Source organism: Microcebus murinus, chromosome 27 (assembly GCF_040939455.1).
Source record: "Microcebus murinus isolate Inina chromosome 27, M.murinus_Inina_mat1.0, whole genome shotgun sequence".
Lineage (NCBI taxonomy): Eukaryota > Metazoa > Chordata > Mammalia > Primates > Cheirogaleidae > Microcebus > Microcebus murinus.
The window spans coordinates 8,277,664-8,293,384 of record NC_134130.1 but is presented as its reverse complement, the minus strand read 5'-3'; the positions used below and the strand labels follow the sequence as shown (position 1 = coordinate 8,293,384).

Genomic DNA, 15,721 nt, shown 5'->3' with positions numbered 1-15,721 from the left:
ATCATTTGAACTAAGGAGTTTGAGACTAGCCTGAGCAAGAGCGAGATCCCTGTGTCTACCAAAAATAGAAAAAATTAGCCAGGTATGGTGGTGCATGCCTGTAGTCCCAGCTACTTGGGAAGCTGAGGCGGGAAGATTGCTTAAGCCCAGGAGTTAGAGGTTGCTGCAAGCTAGGCTGACGCTATAGCACTCTAGCCCGGGCAACAAAGCGAGACTCTGTCTACAAAAAAAACCCAATGAGTAAGATGTGCAACGTTTGGGGGATAGACACGTTTGAAGCTCTGACTCGATGGGGGAGGGGTGGCATAGGCAATATACATAACCTTAACACTTGTACCCCCATAATTCGCTAAATAAAAAAATAAAAAAACATTATTATTAAAATAAAGATTGGCCGGGCGCTGTGGCTCACGCCTGTAATCCTAGCTCTTGGGAGGCCAAGGCGGGCGGATTGCTCAAGGTCAGGAGTTCAAAACCAGCCTGAGCAAGAGCGAGACCCCGTCTCTACTATAAATAGAAAGAAATTAATTGGCCAACTGATATATATATAAAAAATTAGCCGGGCATGGTGGCGCATGCCTGTAGTCCCAGCTACCCGGGAGGCTGAGGCAGAAGGATCACTCGAGCCCAGGAGTTTGAGGTTGCTGTGAGCTAGGCTGACGCCACGGCACTCACTCTAGCCTGGGCAACAAAGCGAGACTCTGTCTCAAAAAATAAATAAATAAATAAAAAAATAAAAATAAAAATAAAATAAAGATAAGTTGGACTTTATTAAAATTAAAGACAGCAAATGAGTTCAAGGCAAGCCACAAGCTGGGAGAAAACACTGGCAGTGCACACAGGCAACAAATGACTTGTGTCCAGAACATGTAAACAACTCATACACATCTGAGAGATAAAGACAACCCAAGTTAAAAACGGGGAAAATCTTTGAGCAGGCACTTCACAAGAGAATATCCAGCCAGTTAACATACAAAAAAGGTGCTCAACGTTATTACTCATCAGGGAAATGCAAATCAAAGCCACAATGAGGCACCAGCCCACACTCACCAGAAGAGCTAAACCAACAAGGCAGATAATATCAAATGTTGATGAGGATGTGGAGCAACTGGAACTCCCACAGAGTGCCGGCAGGAAACTCTTAAACTGGTTTGTAAACTCTGACATACGCCTGCCACGTTCCCAGCTGGCCATCAAGCACTGAGTACACGTGTACAACAAAAGACAGGCAACAACACTCAACCCACACCTGGAAACAACCACAATACTGGCTAACTGCAAGATGGATACGCAAATGCGGTACATCCAAACAGAAGAACATGACACAATGCACAAGATACACACAACCATGTGAATGTGACATGCAGTGAGAGATCAGCTTTCGACCCATGGGATCACAAAGGACTGGCTGCTCCCTGACAGGGCACACTCGCGGAGGGTGAGGTGGGACAGGACAAGGACTCAGATAACAGGCTCTGTGGCTGGGGTTCCAGACTGAGGCCTACACAGAGGCTTGGGTCCCAGAGGGCATAGCAGAGATGAGGGTCCTGTGTGTCCCCTCTGACCCTGCCTCTCGGACCTCCCAGCTTGGCTACATGCCCTTGTGCCATCCTGTCTACGCAAGCACATCCCACCACCCCCGAGCCAACCCCAGCCCAGGAGGACTCCCTCTTCTCTGAGGGTGCCAATCTCAGAAGTGCTGACTCCAGCACTTGTGTCTGGGTCTGTCCCTTCCACCCCAATCCCAGCCGCCAAATCATCTTGGAAAAGGTTCCTGAGCCAGGAGTGCTGCCCCTGCAGGGATCCAGGGCAAAAGAACAAGACCCAAGTGAACTGGCAGGTGACTTCCTGTCTCAAAGGAGCAGCAGAGGCTCAGCTCTGAGTGCTAGTGGGAAGAAGAGACAGACACCACGCCAGGAAAGGGAGTGCCCGCCAGGGCACAGGGAGGCAGCGGAAGGTCTCTCTGCCAGGAGGGCGTCTGCCTGGGGACCTGTGAGGAGGAGCAGCTACCCCAAAGCAGTCCTGTGGTAGAGGAATGAACAGGAGGGGTGGCCAGGGCCAAGGCCGGGGTCGGGGATCAGGGCAGGATGGGCTGCCAGGGGTCTGGCTGCCCAGGGTAAAGAGAGCAGACCCCGAGGGAGGGACACACACTGGCAGACCCACAGCAGCCACATGGGCCGCCCCACTCTTCCAACACGGCCTCAGCCACTGAACCCCAACAGGCTGTGCAGGGCAGGCTCCTGACCAGGGCCGGCCCGTCAGGCACTCTCTGTGCAGCAGCCCACCCTGCTGAAGGAAACGTGCTCTGTCCCCGAGCCCACTCACTCTTCTCAGCGTGCCGGTGCAGGTGCAGGTTGCTGAGGTCAGCTTGGAACTGGGGCCCAACCATGATCTCCTGCAAAGGCAAAGGCCCCGGAGTCAGGGTACCAAGGAAGCTTCCAGGCCACACACAAGACAGCCGCCACAGTGCTGCAGGGGGCTCCAGGGGCAGGGCCGCTGGCTGGACCCCAGACCCATCTGGATGATCTGCCTGCTGTCACCCAGCTCTGAGGTCTGAGGACAGGAAGCAGAGGTCTGGGTGTGTGAGTGTGTGAGTGACCGTCCTACGCCTGGCCAGCAGCCACCAGGTTCCAGGTCTGAGTCCCAGCCCACCCCAGAACCAAGCAGCCCACGCCCTTCTCTGAGGAAGGGCACAAACAGCAGGGACAGCTGCGGTGCCCCGGGCCAAGGGGAGGCCAGAGCCACGCACCTTCTTACACTTGTTGGCGGGAAGAGAGTCCTCCTCGGTGTCAGACGAGGCAGAAGAACCCGGTTCTTTGTCTTCATCCGCCAGGAAACGAGCTTTGGGAAAAGGGAAGGGCTTAGGTGTGTCTGTGCACTGTGCAGCCTGGCCCTTGCTCTCCTGCGGCACTGGGACAGCCCCACGGTCTCCACTGGCCACGGCCTGCACACCCCTTTCTCTGGGGAGTGACCCCCCCCAGCCAGGTGGCTACACCACAGGGCCCCGCGCCCCCAGCCACCAGGGCAAGCTCACAGAGGCAGGCAGCCCCGAGAAAGGACGGCTCTGCTGTGGGATGCTATCCCTGGATCTGCCACGGGAACCAACACATCCTTCCTTGTTTAGACTAAAACCACCAGAGTCTCAGCCTGCGGGCCAGGGCCAGCGGTCTGGGCAGATGCACCACCTGTCAGTGCCCTGGGCACACTCCAGCCCCGGCACCTCCATCTGTACCACTGATGCCTCACAGGGGCCACAGAGTGGGGGATGGGGCCAGGGACACCTACAGCCGCTCTGGCGAGGGAAGAGGTCAGAGGCCTCGTGGGAGGTCACAGATGGGGTAAGGTCATCCGCTGAGGACTGCGTTTCTTCCTCCTCCTCTCCTGAAAGCAAATCCTTTGCTATTTGTTCCTTTAACAAGAAAGTAAAGAATATTTTGCACTTTACTATAACAATTCAAAGCACTGATGACAGCAACAGAACAGAAGCCTCCCTCATTGGAGAGCCCTGAGGCTCCTGTGGGCTGTCATTCCCATTCTGCAGAAAAAACTGAGGTTCAGGGACAGGCCAGCCAAAGGTACACAGGGTAGAGTGTTGGGGCGGAGCCCATACCCGATCACCAAAGCTGGGGACAGTGAAAGCTGCCCCAGGCACCCACATGGTGCATGTGGCTCTCTCTCTACCCATGCTTTTGGTTTTAAACTCCCACAAGTAAAGCCCTCCCTGCCCCTGACACCTGACCCATGACCTCTGGGTGGGGGAATCAGAGACTGGCCCTGGGAAGTGGGTCACTGGCCCATCTCCCCTCCCAGCTGCTGTCCCTCCACCTACCCAGCCAGAACAACAACTAGCCCATGGGGGCAGGGTCTCTCTGTTCCGGCCCGCCATGACATCCTAACCCTGGGCGGCTGGTCACAGGTAACACTCTGTAAGCTGGCCTGCTGCTTCCTGACCATGTTTCTACATGTTCTGGGGCCTCTGTGGTCCTCTCATCAGTCCCCACCCTCCAGAGCAGCCAGGGGCTCCATGTGGGTTCCTTGCTTTTGCTGAGGGCCAGTTCCAGGAAGAGACCTTGCTCACCTTGTCCAGGGTCATGTCCGGGAGGCTGGGCGCCACATCACCGCCCTCGCTCTCCCGTTCTGAGATGGGATCTGACGCCTCATAGCCGTAGAGGGCAAGCAGCTCGTCGAGAGGCATGTCGCTGCCCTGAATGAGGAAGGAGGATAGGGTCCCATCAGGAGGGACTGCCCTGGGGGTTCTGGGCCCCTTATTCCTGCCTCAGTCCTACTGGCCACACAACTAAGATCACTGCTGCAACCCACGTGGCAGCACTCGGTAGCCAGACCCAAGCCAGACCTTCACATAAGAACTCCCTTATGACCCCCACGAGAGGAGCAGAGGAGACACCTGAGCCTACAGGTACCAGCCAGGGAAGGGTGCAGCCAGGTCTAGCCTCCCACCAACACCACACTGCCCGCAGGGCCTCCTTGCACAAGCTTGTGCATGATTACTCCCAGGAAGGCAAGGATAGCTCAATATCTGACTCTGCTGTCACAACTCGTGATGCCAATAAACCAAAAGGAAAAAAACACATCTGAAAAAGGCATTTGGTAAAAGCCAACATCCACTCCTGACTTAGGAGAAAAACACATCAGTAAATACACAAACAGATGCTGCCTCATCAGTGCAATGGGGAAGCTGCCAACGTGCGCTGGGTCAGATGTGAGCAGCCAGAGAGACCCCACCACAATCCGTAACAGGAGCACCGTGGCTGACAAACACTGAGCCAACACAATACAAGAAACAGAAGTGAGGCACTTAACTCCCTGGAAGGAAAAGACACAAACTACGTTAGCTTCCTCTCCAGCGCTGCTTTCAAATCATTCTTTCTCTCCACTCTCTACTCCTCTGAGGCTAGTGCTGTCTACTCCTCTGAGGCTAGTGCTGCCTGCCCACACTCCTCCCTGCCCCTGTGGGTCTCAATAGGCTGCCCATGCTCCTCCCCGCCCCTGTAGGTCTCAATCGGCTGCCCACACTCCTCCCTGTCCCTGTGGGTCTCAACTGGCTACCAACTCCCTAGAGTTTCCCTCTTACCCACCCAAGATGTCAGCACCTGCCCCCCACCCCACTTCTGCCCCGACTCATCCTGGGGAACTTCAAGTCCACACAGAAAACCAGCTCTTCCTCAGGGCAGCACCACAACCTTCTCCCCACCAGAATCAAGTGCCCCCTTTCATTCCCCGGTGGGACCCCCCCCCCCGGACAGAACACACTCAGTGCCACACTGTTCCCAACTGTGCATTTGCTGGGGAGGTGGACATGGTGGTCCAGAGCCCCCTGGTTCCTGGAAACTTCCCAGGGTAACCCAAGGTGAACCCACTTTCGTAACAGCATGCACACATTATTTCCGTTTTCTGCTGCACTGACGCTGCGGTGACAGTACAGTCAACAGCCAGCAAGAGGCAGCGCCAGCCCCCCAGGCTGCCACTGTCTTAGAGACAGAGAGGTCAGTTGCACTTACGAACACCCTGGATAAAATTAGTACTTTTGTTAAATCTCACCCTGAGCAGATGCTTTGATTTTATGTGTGAGGAAATGGGAAGCACATATAAAGCACCTGCTGTATACCAAAGTAAGGTGGTTCCCTGAAAGCAGCAGACTGTGAGACTAAGTGGTGAGGTAGGGGCTGCTCTTCTCAGTCACCAGGAAGAACAGCTAATAGGCCACGGCCACCCAGACCACGGCCACCCAGGCCAGCACTGGGCAGACACAGTTTCATACATGAGCCAAGTGGGCTGTTACTTCAATGGAAACAACTGACTGTGCCTGCTACAATGGTAAAACTAAAGCATAAAAAAAAAAAATACTATAATTTTGGAAAACTGAATGTGACCACATGAACTCAATAAATTCTCAATACTTAAAAAAATCCTGATGATACTGGTAATATTAACTGTTATGAACAACCCTGATCCTCAAGTGACTGCGTTTGGAGATAGAACCTTTTCGGAAGTTAAGGTTCAAGGGGTCATGAGGGTGGGGCCCTGATCCAACAGGATTAATGTCCTTGTAAGAAAAAAACACATTGGCCAGGCACAATGGCTCACACCTGTAATCCCAGCACTTTGGGGGGGCCAAGGCAGCAGGATCACTTGATGCTAGGAGTTGGAGACCAGCCAGGGCAACATACCAAGACCCCATCTCGACAAAAAAATTAAAAAATTAGCCGGGTGTAGTTGTGTGTACCTGTAGTACCAGATGATGAGTCGAGAGGATCGCTTGAGCCCAGGAGTCTCAGGCTGGGTGACAGAGTAAAACCCTGTATCTTAAAAAAAGAAAAGTAAAGAAAAGAAAAGAGGGGGAGGGGGAGGGGAAGGGGAGTAATGAAAAAGGAAAAGAAAAAGAAGAAAAAAAAAGAAGAAAAAGAAAAACACACCAGAAAGCTCACTTGCTTTCTGCCCACCATGTGAGGACACAGTGAGAAGGTGGCTGCCTGCAAGCCAGGAAGAGAGCTCTGATCAAAAACCCACTCTGCCAGACCTTCACCTTGGACTTTTCAAGCTCCTGAACTGTGAAAAATAAATTTCTGCCGTTAAAGCCACCTAGTCTGTGGCATTTTGCTATGGTAGCCCTAGCAGACTGGTACATTAACAAATGTGGCTTTCTGATTTTGTATTGGAAGATCTACACGTGAACCAATTATTTTGCAAACAACAGAACAACACAGAATGTGACCAGATCACACTCGGGCAAAGACCCACTCCACGTGCAAGACCAGTGGATTTTAACAGAACCAAGCACAAAAGGTTCACTGACACAGTCTTGAATTCCACTCTTCAAATACTCTTTACAAAACTCCCACTCGCTGAGTTTTTGGCGCATCCACAGTTGTCTGAAGAGGGTGTGGAACACTCCCCCCTTTTCCAACAACAAGTCTGCATTTGAACCGAAAGAATCTACCACGACAGATTAGCGTCTGCCTTAAAAGACAGCGCTGGATTCTTGTATCTGTTTCTACGTTCAAAGAGATGTGGAAAAATCTCCCTAAGATTTTTCTTTTGAAAAACAGAGTTATTTTTTTATTTTCATAAAAACATATTATTTATATTAACATGTAACTCATTTATTGTTCTTGTTAAATGTATTAGTAACTAAGTATTTTTTAAATGTCGATTTTAACTTTTAATACAGTAAAAAGCAACTGATAAACCACATAAAGAAAGCTCCTGGGACCCTCAACGATGTTTATAGGCAAGAGGGGCTTAAAGACCAGCACAGTGGTGGGTTTCGTGCGTCGCTACCGGCGGGTCAAGAGCCCCACGGAGGCTCCCAATAAACTGCTGAGTCGCAGATCCTAGCACAGTGCTTAGTACTCCGTGAGTAGGTGTGAACATGGTGCCCACCAACATGGAATCCACCCAGGAGGTGAAGCTTGCCCAGGAGGGCCCCACCTCGAGGGCACGGGATCGCTCGGCCCAGTACCTGGGAGATGAAGTCTTTCTCCAGCTGCCCCTCGGGCTTCTCCGGGCACCTCGAGGCCTCCTCGCACCCTTCCCGGATGCTGTAGTCCTGCGACAGGATCTCTGCGAGGTTGAACTGGGGGTCGGCAGAGCCCATGGACACCACTGTGGAAGAGACAGCAGCCCAAGTGAGCACCTGCCTAGCGGCCCCAGCCATCGTGCTAAGACTGTGGACATCTGGAGCAGGAGAGGCAATGGGGCCCTGCCGTGCCCAGGGGCGAAGCCCTTCTGGGCAGCACGTGCACACTGGCGCGAGGAGGTTACTCAACAGGCTCGGCCTCCTGTGCATGGCCTGATGGATGGCGACTGTCGCCAGATCCAGGGTTTCCCCAGAGAACCAGGATGTGCTCGCTGCCGGCTCTCTTCATGAAAGGTCTTCAATAAGCCAAATTTTAAAACAAACCAACAAAAAGGAAACAATCAGTCCAAAGAAGCAGGGAGCAGTGAAGCCCAAGGGTGGGGTGCTGGGAGCCTGGAGGTACAGCGCAGGACACCTCTAGGGGGCAGGCCCGCTGCCTGCACGCTGCTCAAGTGGGCGTGCACCAGCGCAGAGCCAGGCCAGCACAAGGCGCACGCAGCAGACACCAAGCTGTCAGGGGGACCAGGCACTCCGGGACCACTGACTCCTTGCAAGAGGAGCTGTGTGGGGAGATGCCTTCTCTGGGGGCCAGAGTGGAGGCTGGTTCAGACGCTGGAGAGAGATGCGGCCCCACACTGGCCTGCAGCCGAGTGCAGTGAGGGAGCACAAGCGCTGAGACCCGGCCCTCCAGCATCCACCTCCTCCCCATGGGTCCCCCACAGGTGCCAGCAGGAGAGGCTCAGGACCTTGATCCCGACTGGGTCAGGGAGCACAGGGGACGTCACCAGCCCAGCACCTGCCCCCCACCTGCCCCACCTTCTCTAGCCCCAAGGGCTGTGGGAACCCTTTGGCACACCACCCCTCCCTGACACTGCAGCAGGCTGACCCAGCCCTCAGCCTCAGCCAGGTGTGTGTCTGGGCGTGTGCAGGACCTGCCAGGAGAGGCACTGTGGTCCTCTACGGGAGTCTCTGAGGAGTCTGGGGCTGCCGGGCTCCCCACCTTGCTGGAGAAGAGGAAGACCATGCTGACCACTCTGCCCCTACATCTCCACCTGAGCCACTATGCTGGTCCCTGGCTCAGCCATGCTGAGCAGGGATTCCGTCTCTTACGACCACAAAGGCCCTGGCAGAACTGGGCAGGAGGGAGAGGGCGAGGAAAGGAGGAAGGTACCTGCGGTTGTCTGCAAGCCAGGCTCCCCAGGGCACAGGCTGTGCGCAAGGCAGGAGGCCACTCGAGGACTCTGCCTCCCCAGCGAGGAGGCCTGTGAAGGAAGAAAGGCAGCATTAGCTCAGCCGGCCCAAATCCCACCGTTGGACCTGACGGCGTGGTGGCCAACAGCAAGCACTGGTCACAGCCCAGCCCCTGGTGAACCTCTGCCTCTAGGGCCTGGGGACGCTGAGAGCAGGACACGCATGCAGCCACTGCTGGCTACGCCTCCACCAGCAACCTACTCACAGGGTCCAAGCACTCCACTCAGGGCCAGACCCTCCTCATGTGACACTTACTAAAAACTGCCCACGAGCAGCCCTATGGTCCTGACCCAGGCTACATGGACGGACCTCGAACACACTGTGCTCTGTGAGAGATGCCAAACACACAGGCCACACAGGGTGTGACTCCACTTACACGAAATGCCTAGAACAGCAGATCCACAGAGACGGGAAGTGAATTTGTGGTTGTCAGGGGCTGGGGAGGGATAAGGAGTGACTGCTGATGGGGACCCGGCTTCCTTTTAGGATCATGGAATGTTCTGGAATTTGATAGTGGTGATGGCTGCATGACTATGAATATATTAAAAACCAATGAATTATATACTTCTTTTTCGAGATAGGGTCTTCACTCTGTTGCCCAGACTGAAGTACGATGGCATCATAATAGCTCACTGCAGCCTCCAACTCCTGGGCTCATTCGATCCTCCCATCTCAGCCTCCCAAGTAGCTGGGACAACAGGTGCGCATCACCACACCTGGCTAATTTTTCTATTTTTCTATTTGTTGTAGAGGCAGGGGTCTCACACTTGCTCAGGCTGGTCTCGAATTCATCACCTCAAGCAATCTTCCTGCCTGGGCCTCCCAAAGTGCTAGGATTATAGACATGAGCCACCGCACCTGGCCTCTTTATACACTTTAAATGGGTACATTTTATGAATTGTAAATTAGCTCAATTTTTTTAAAAAGGCAAACCAAAAACCATTATAACAGCTACCATTACTACAATATTCAAAAGTTTATTAAGGACAAGAAAACTATAGACCAATATCTTTTATGAATACAAACATAAAAATCCTCAACAAAATACTACCAAATTGAATCCAGCAACATATAAAAATGATTATAAACCATGACCAAGTAGGATTTATTGCAGGGATGCAAGACTGGTTTAACATCCAAAAGTCAATTAATGTAATACACCATATCAACAAAATAAAAAACAAAAACACATCATCTCACAGACCCATTTAGCAAAATCTAACACCCCATCACGATAAAAACACTCAACACACTAGAATAGAAGGGGGTTTCTCAACCTGCTCCAGTTACTGCTGTACTTAGTGGGGAAAGCTGGACGCCTCCCCTTGCTACCCCGGACATGGCCGTGAGGGCCACTCCCACCTCTCCTACTCAACGCAACGCCGCAGGTTCCAGTCAGTGCAAGAAAACAAAATAAAAAAATCAAGATTGCTAAGGACGAACTACAGTGTTTCCCCAAAAATAACACAGGGTCTTATATTTATTTTTCCTCAAGAAGACACCCTAGGGCTTATTTTCAGGGGATGTGTTATCTTCCCCTCAAAGCCTCAGCTTGCAGCAGGCACCGGATGGCCGGGACCTGCCAGGGGGAGCCGACCTTGTTGGTGGGGCTGCCCGCACTTTTCTGGTCACCTCTGGGATAGTAGCTGTCACGATGGGGCAGATGAGAAGGGCTGCTCGTCTTCTTTACTGCTCTGCGACAAAATGCATGGGTTGTGCAGATACACTGCATAGTCACATCCATCACTAGGTCTTATTTTTGGGGTAGGGCTTATATTGCACAAATGCTTAGAAATCCTGCTAAGGCTTATTTTATGGGTCGGTCTTATTTTCGGGGAAAATAGTACCTCTTTCAGCTGGTGATATGACCTTGCACATGAAAAATCCTAACTAAAAAACTATTCAAGGCATTCTGAAACTGGGGAAATGAAAAACACAAAAAGACACACACAAAAAACCCTACTCACAGTAATAAATGAGTTCACAAGGTTGCAGTACATAAAAATCAATATATAAAAACCAATTTTATTTCTATACGCAAGCAATAAACAATCCAAAACAAATCTAGGAAAAAATTCCATTTACAACAGCATAAAAAGAAGTATAAAATGTATAGAGTACTCTGATTGAACAAAGCAGTGAATGAAAAGACATCCCATGTTCATGGCTAAGAAGACTTAACATAAAATGGTGATAGTCCCCAGCTGACTTACAGATTTAACACAATCCCTTATCAGACTCACAGCTGGCTTCTTTGTAGAAACAGACACACTGATTCAGAAACTTAAGGACCCAGAATAGCCAAAACAATCTTGAAACAGAACACTTCCTGATTTTAAAACTTACTACAGACTCGGAACAAGGGCTCACACCTGTAATCCCACCACTTTGGGAGGGCAGAGTGGGAGGATTGCTTGAGCTCAGGAGTTCGAGACCAGCCTGAACAAGAGCCAGACCCCATCTCTAATTAAAAATAGGAAAAATTAGCCAGGGGTGGTGGCGCCTGTAGTCCCAGCTACTCAGGAGGCTGAGGCAGGAGGATCGCTTGAGCCCCAGAGTTGGAGGCTGCAGTAAGCTGTGATGATGCCACTGCACAATACCCAGGGCGACGGAGAGAAATCCTGTTTCAACAACAATAAAAACACTTACTACAAAGCTACAGTAATCAAAACAATGTGCTGCCAACCAGGATAGGCATATAGATCAATGGAATAGAACTGAGACTCCAGAAATAAATTCACACATTCACAATCAATTGAATTTGGACAAAAGTGTCAAAATAGTTAAATGGGGAATGAACAGTCTTTTTAACAAATCCTATCTCATACTATATACTAAAATTAACTCAAAGTGGATCAAAGACTTTAAATATAAGAGCTAAAACTATACAACTCCTACAGAAAAACATAGGGATATATATTTGTGACCTTGGATTTGCCAATGGTTTCTTAGATAAGACACCAAAAGCACAAGTGACAAAATAAAACAAAAATAGATAAACTGTACTTCACCAAAATTAAAAACTTTTGTGCTTCAAAGGACACAATCAAGTAAATGAAAAGACAACACACGGAATGGGAGAAAATACGGGCAAATCACATATCTGGTAAGCGATTTGTACCTAGGATATATAAAGAACTTTTACAACTCAATAATAAAAAGGCAATCCAATTTAAAAATGGGCAAAGGATCTCAATAGACACTTCTCCAAAGAAGACACACAAATGGCCAAAAAGCACATGAAAAGATACTTAATATCATATCAGGGAAAAGCAAATAAAACCCACAAAAAGATAACAATTCATAATCACAGAATGACTATGATTAAAAAGACAGATAATAAGAGGCGTTGGCAAGAAGGTGGATGAATTGGAACTCTCATACACTGCTGGTGGAATGTAAAATGATGCAAACTCTTTGGAAAACAGTCCGGCGGTTCCTCCAAAAGTTAAACATAGTGTTATCGTATGACCGAGGTGCGTATCCAAGAGAAAAGAAAACATACATCTACACTAAAACTTACACATGAATGCTCACAGGATTATAACCAAAAAGTGGAAAGAACACTAATGTCCATCAGCTGATGAACAGATACACAAAATCGAAACAATGGACCATCACTCAGCCATGAAAAGGAAGGAGGCTCTGACACGGGCTATAACGTGGATGGACCTTGAGGACATTGTGCTCAGCGAGAGAGGCCAGACACAGAAAGCCACGTGTTGTATGAGTCATGTTATACGAAATGTCTAGAACAGGCGGATCCACAGACAGAGAAAGTGGATGGACTCATGGTCGCTAGGGCCATGGGGGACGATGTGGTGTTTGAGGAGTTATCACCAAGCACGGCAGGGTTCCTTTCAGGGTGATGAAAACATTTTAAAATGGACTGTGGTGCTACCTTCACAGTTCTGTGAATACACTAAAAAAAAAAACCAATGAATTGTGCACATTAAAATGGACAGATTGCATGGTAGATGGATGATATCTCAGTAAAGCTGTTGCCAAAGAGTAGATTAAAATATTTAATAAAGTTTAAAAAACTTGTTTAGTAAGAATTTCAACACTGCTTTCCTGAGTCCTCAAGAAAAATCTCAGAGGTGGTCTAATCATTCTCGTAAGAGAAGCAAGGAGACTGAAACTCAAAGAGTCACTCCCAGGCTCACACGAGTGGCACAACTACAAACTCAAGCTCAGGCCGAGCTGACTCAGAAGCCCTTTCCAGCCGGGCACTCTACTCAGGAGTCAACCCTTGAACAACGCGGGGTTCGGGGTGCTGACCCTCTGTGCAGTTGAAAATCTATGTACCACTTTTGACGCCCCAAAAACTTAACTACTAATAACAGCCTCCTGTTGACCAGAAGCTGTACCAATGATATAAACAGTCGATGAACACGTATCTGGTGTGTTATATGTACTATATACTGTATTCTTACGATAAAGAGAATGGGAGAAAAAATGTTATAAAGAACATCGTAAAGAAGAGAAAACATATTTACTATTCAGTAAGTGGAAGTGGATCATCATAAAGGTCTTCATCCTCGTCGTCTTCGAGTTGAGGAGGTGGTGGAGGAGGAGGAGGGAGGAGGGGTTGGTCTTGATGTCTCAGGGGTGGCTGAGGCGGAAGAAAATCCGCGTGTGAGTGGACCCGTGCGGCTCAAACCCGCGTGTTCAAGGGTCAGCTGTAGGTAACCGCACAGCAAAGCCACGGCGGGAGTGGGGAGGCACAGCGAGTCCCGGCACCGGAGCGCCAAGGCAAAGAGGCTACAGGGACCAGGGTGCAGAGACAGATCCCAGGGAGGAGGCACGGCACATCAGCGGCTCCAAGCGGATGCGACAGGTCCCACCAGCTCTCAGAAGTACAGCCCTGCTGGTGGAGGGCGGCCAGCAGAGAAGGGAAGAGGGGCCAGCAGCCAGCGGCTGGGTAGGGAGGGGCCGTAGGGACTGGGAGTGGCCAAGGGAAGCTGAGCTGGGCCTGTGGCACCTAGTCCCTGCCCTGGGGCTAGTCCAGGCCCTGTGGGGTAGGGTAGCAGTGAGGCACAGTTTTCCAGAAAAGCCCAAGGCCACATGCGGCGTGAAGTCCTGGCAAGAGCACCCTAAGTGACCTGAGATCACTCCTGGCCCTCTCTGGGACCCTCTGGGTGGGGGCAGGGGAGGCTCTGGGCAGCCTTTCACATCTCAGCCAGGGGGCTGGCTTTCTGTTCTCGCCACCAAGAGCCCTGACGAGCAAGGGGGCTGAAGACCACACAAATGAGGCCCCAGTCTGGGTGGCGCGTTGACAACAGCCCCACAAGTGCAAGGCCCACACAGAGTGGCAGGGGATGGCAGGCACCTGGCCTCAAGCGAGGCAGAGTGCCAGGTCTGAGGAGGATGTGGCCCTTATCTGACTTGCCATTTAACAGGGAGCTCAGGCAGAGAGGGGCAAAGAGAGAAGCAGCTGGGAATGGCCGAAGAGCTGCCAATGTGGGGGACTCCGGCAACCTCGCATTCCCAAATGCACTTCCAGGTGACTCCAGGTTCCTCAAACTTACTGAGGAATACAGAGTCCAGGAACTTCCTCCCCGCCCTGCCCCAGTGTCTGACGTCCAGGGGAAGCCTACTCAACAGTGGATTCTTTCACTCACTCAGGAACTTGGGTTGTCACCACCAGAGCTGAGGGCCAGCAAAGCCAAGTGAAAAGAGGAAAAAGATGGGGAGCTGGCCAAAGGAACTCCAGGCAGGTATTCCAAAAGGAAGAGAAAGAAGGACAGCAGCACTCTAGAGACACGGTCCCAAAGGAGAGAGGGCCAGAGACCCAAGTGTCCCATCAGGGTCTTCTGGGAGTGGAGGCGGCAGCAAGCTGGTTGGCATAAAGACTGTGGGTGGCCCTTCTCCCCCACCACTCGCTATTTCCCGCTCACCACCCTTCAAAGCAGAAGCCAAACGACACAGTGGCTACACCCACATCCCATCCCACAATCTCTCCCTCCAGCGTCTGGACGTTGAGGCGCCTGCCCTGAGAGATGGAGTCCTCTCCCTCTCCCCACGAATCCGGCCAGGCCTGAGACCGTGGTGGAAAGGATGCTATCTGACTTCCAAGGCTAGGCTGTAAAATACGATCCAGATTCCATCTGGTATCTTTTGGACACTCTTAGACCCAGTTGCCATGCTGTGAGGAAGCCCAAGGCACATGGAGAGGCCACATCAGGTGTCCCAGCAGATAGCCATTGACAGACAGCCAGCTGCGAGTGAGGAAGCCCTGCTGCAACTCCAGCCCTGGTCACCAACTGACCACGACCACGTGAGAGACCTGACAGAGAACCGTCTCGCTGAGCACAGTCAGTCCTCAGACTATTAAAGATAACAATAAAACGATTGCTGTTGTTTTAAGAAACTGAGTTTTTTGTTGTTTTTATTAATAAGAGAGCCTCACTCTATCACCCAGGCTGGAGTGCAGTGGTGAGAACACAGCTCACTACAGCCTCCAACTCCTGGGCTCAGGCAATCCTTCCACCTCAGCCTCCCAAAGTTGCCTCCACTTGACCAACATGCAGAGTGGGCGCCTACTCCGGGCCAGCCAAGGCAGCAGCATGCTAGTTAACCTGAGGAACAGGTTCCGCCTGTCTCCACCCACACGGAGTTATAGTCTGGTTTCGGACACAGATAACAAGTGGATGTGTACGGTACTGACAGTAGAAAACAGGGTGAGGGGCTATACAACTAGGGGTGAGGGAAAACCTCTGAGGGGCCTGAGGGGAGGCAGAACAGGTGGCAGGTGGCACCCAAGGGGTAGAGCGCACCAGAAAGTGGAAAGAGCCCAGGGGGACCACACCACAGGGCCTTTCATCCTGAGGACAACGAAAAGCCATGGAAGATTTTAAACAGAGCAAAAGG

General features: G+C 51.2%; 1 protein-coding gene across 4 annotated transcripts in view; it reads right to left on the bottom strand.

Moving 5' to 3' along the window:
* MIER2 (MIER family member 2) overlaps positions 1-15,721 on the bottom strand; it is a 30,729-nt gene that overhangs the window by 12,691 nt on the left and 2,317 nt on the right. For 2 of the 4 annotated variants that reach the window (XM_012745891.2, XM_012745892.2), the window contains exons 2-7: positions 8,769-8,859; positions 7,481-7,623; positions 4,079-4,204; positions 3,286-3,409; positions 2,750-2,841; positions 2,326-2,395 (exon numbers count right to left, since the gene is read on the bottom strand). In XM_012745891.2, the coding sequence (XP_012601345.1) occupies positions 2,326-2,395; positions 2,750-2,841; positions 3,286-3,409; positions 4,079-4,204; positions 7,481-7,623; positions 8,769-8,859 (646 nt within the window). Of the gene's footprint in view, positions 1-2,325; positions 2,396-2,749; positions 2,842-3,285; positions 3,410-4,078; positions 4,205-6,244; positions 6,324-7,480; positions 7,624-8,768; positions 8,860-13,347; positions 13,468-15,721 lie in introns of those variants that run through there. The other 2 variants (XM_012745893.3, XM_075998006.1) reach the window with 2 other exon arrangements.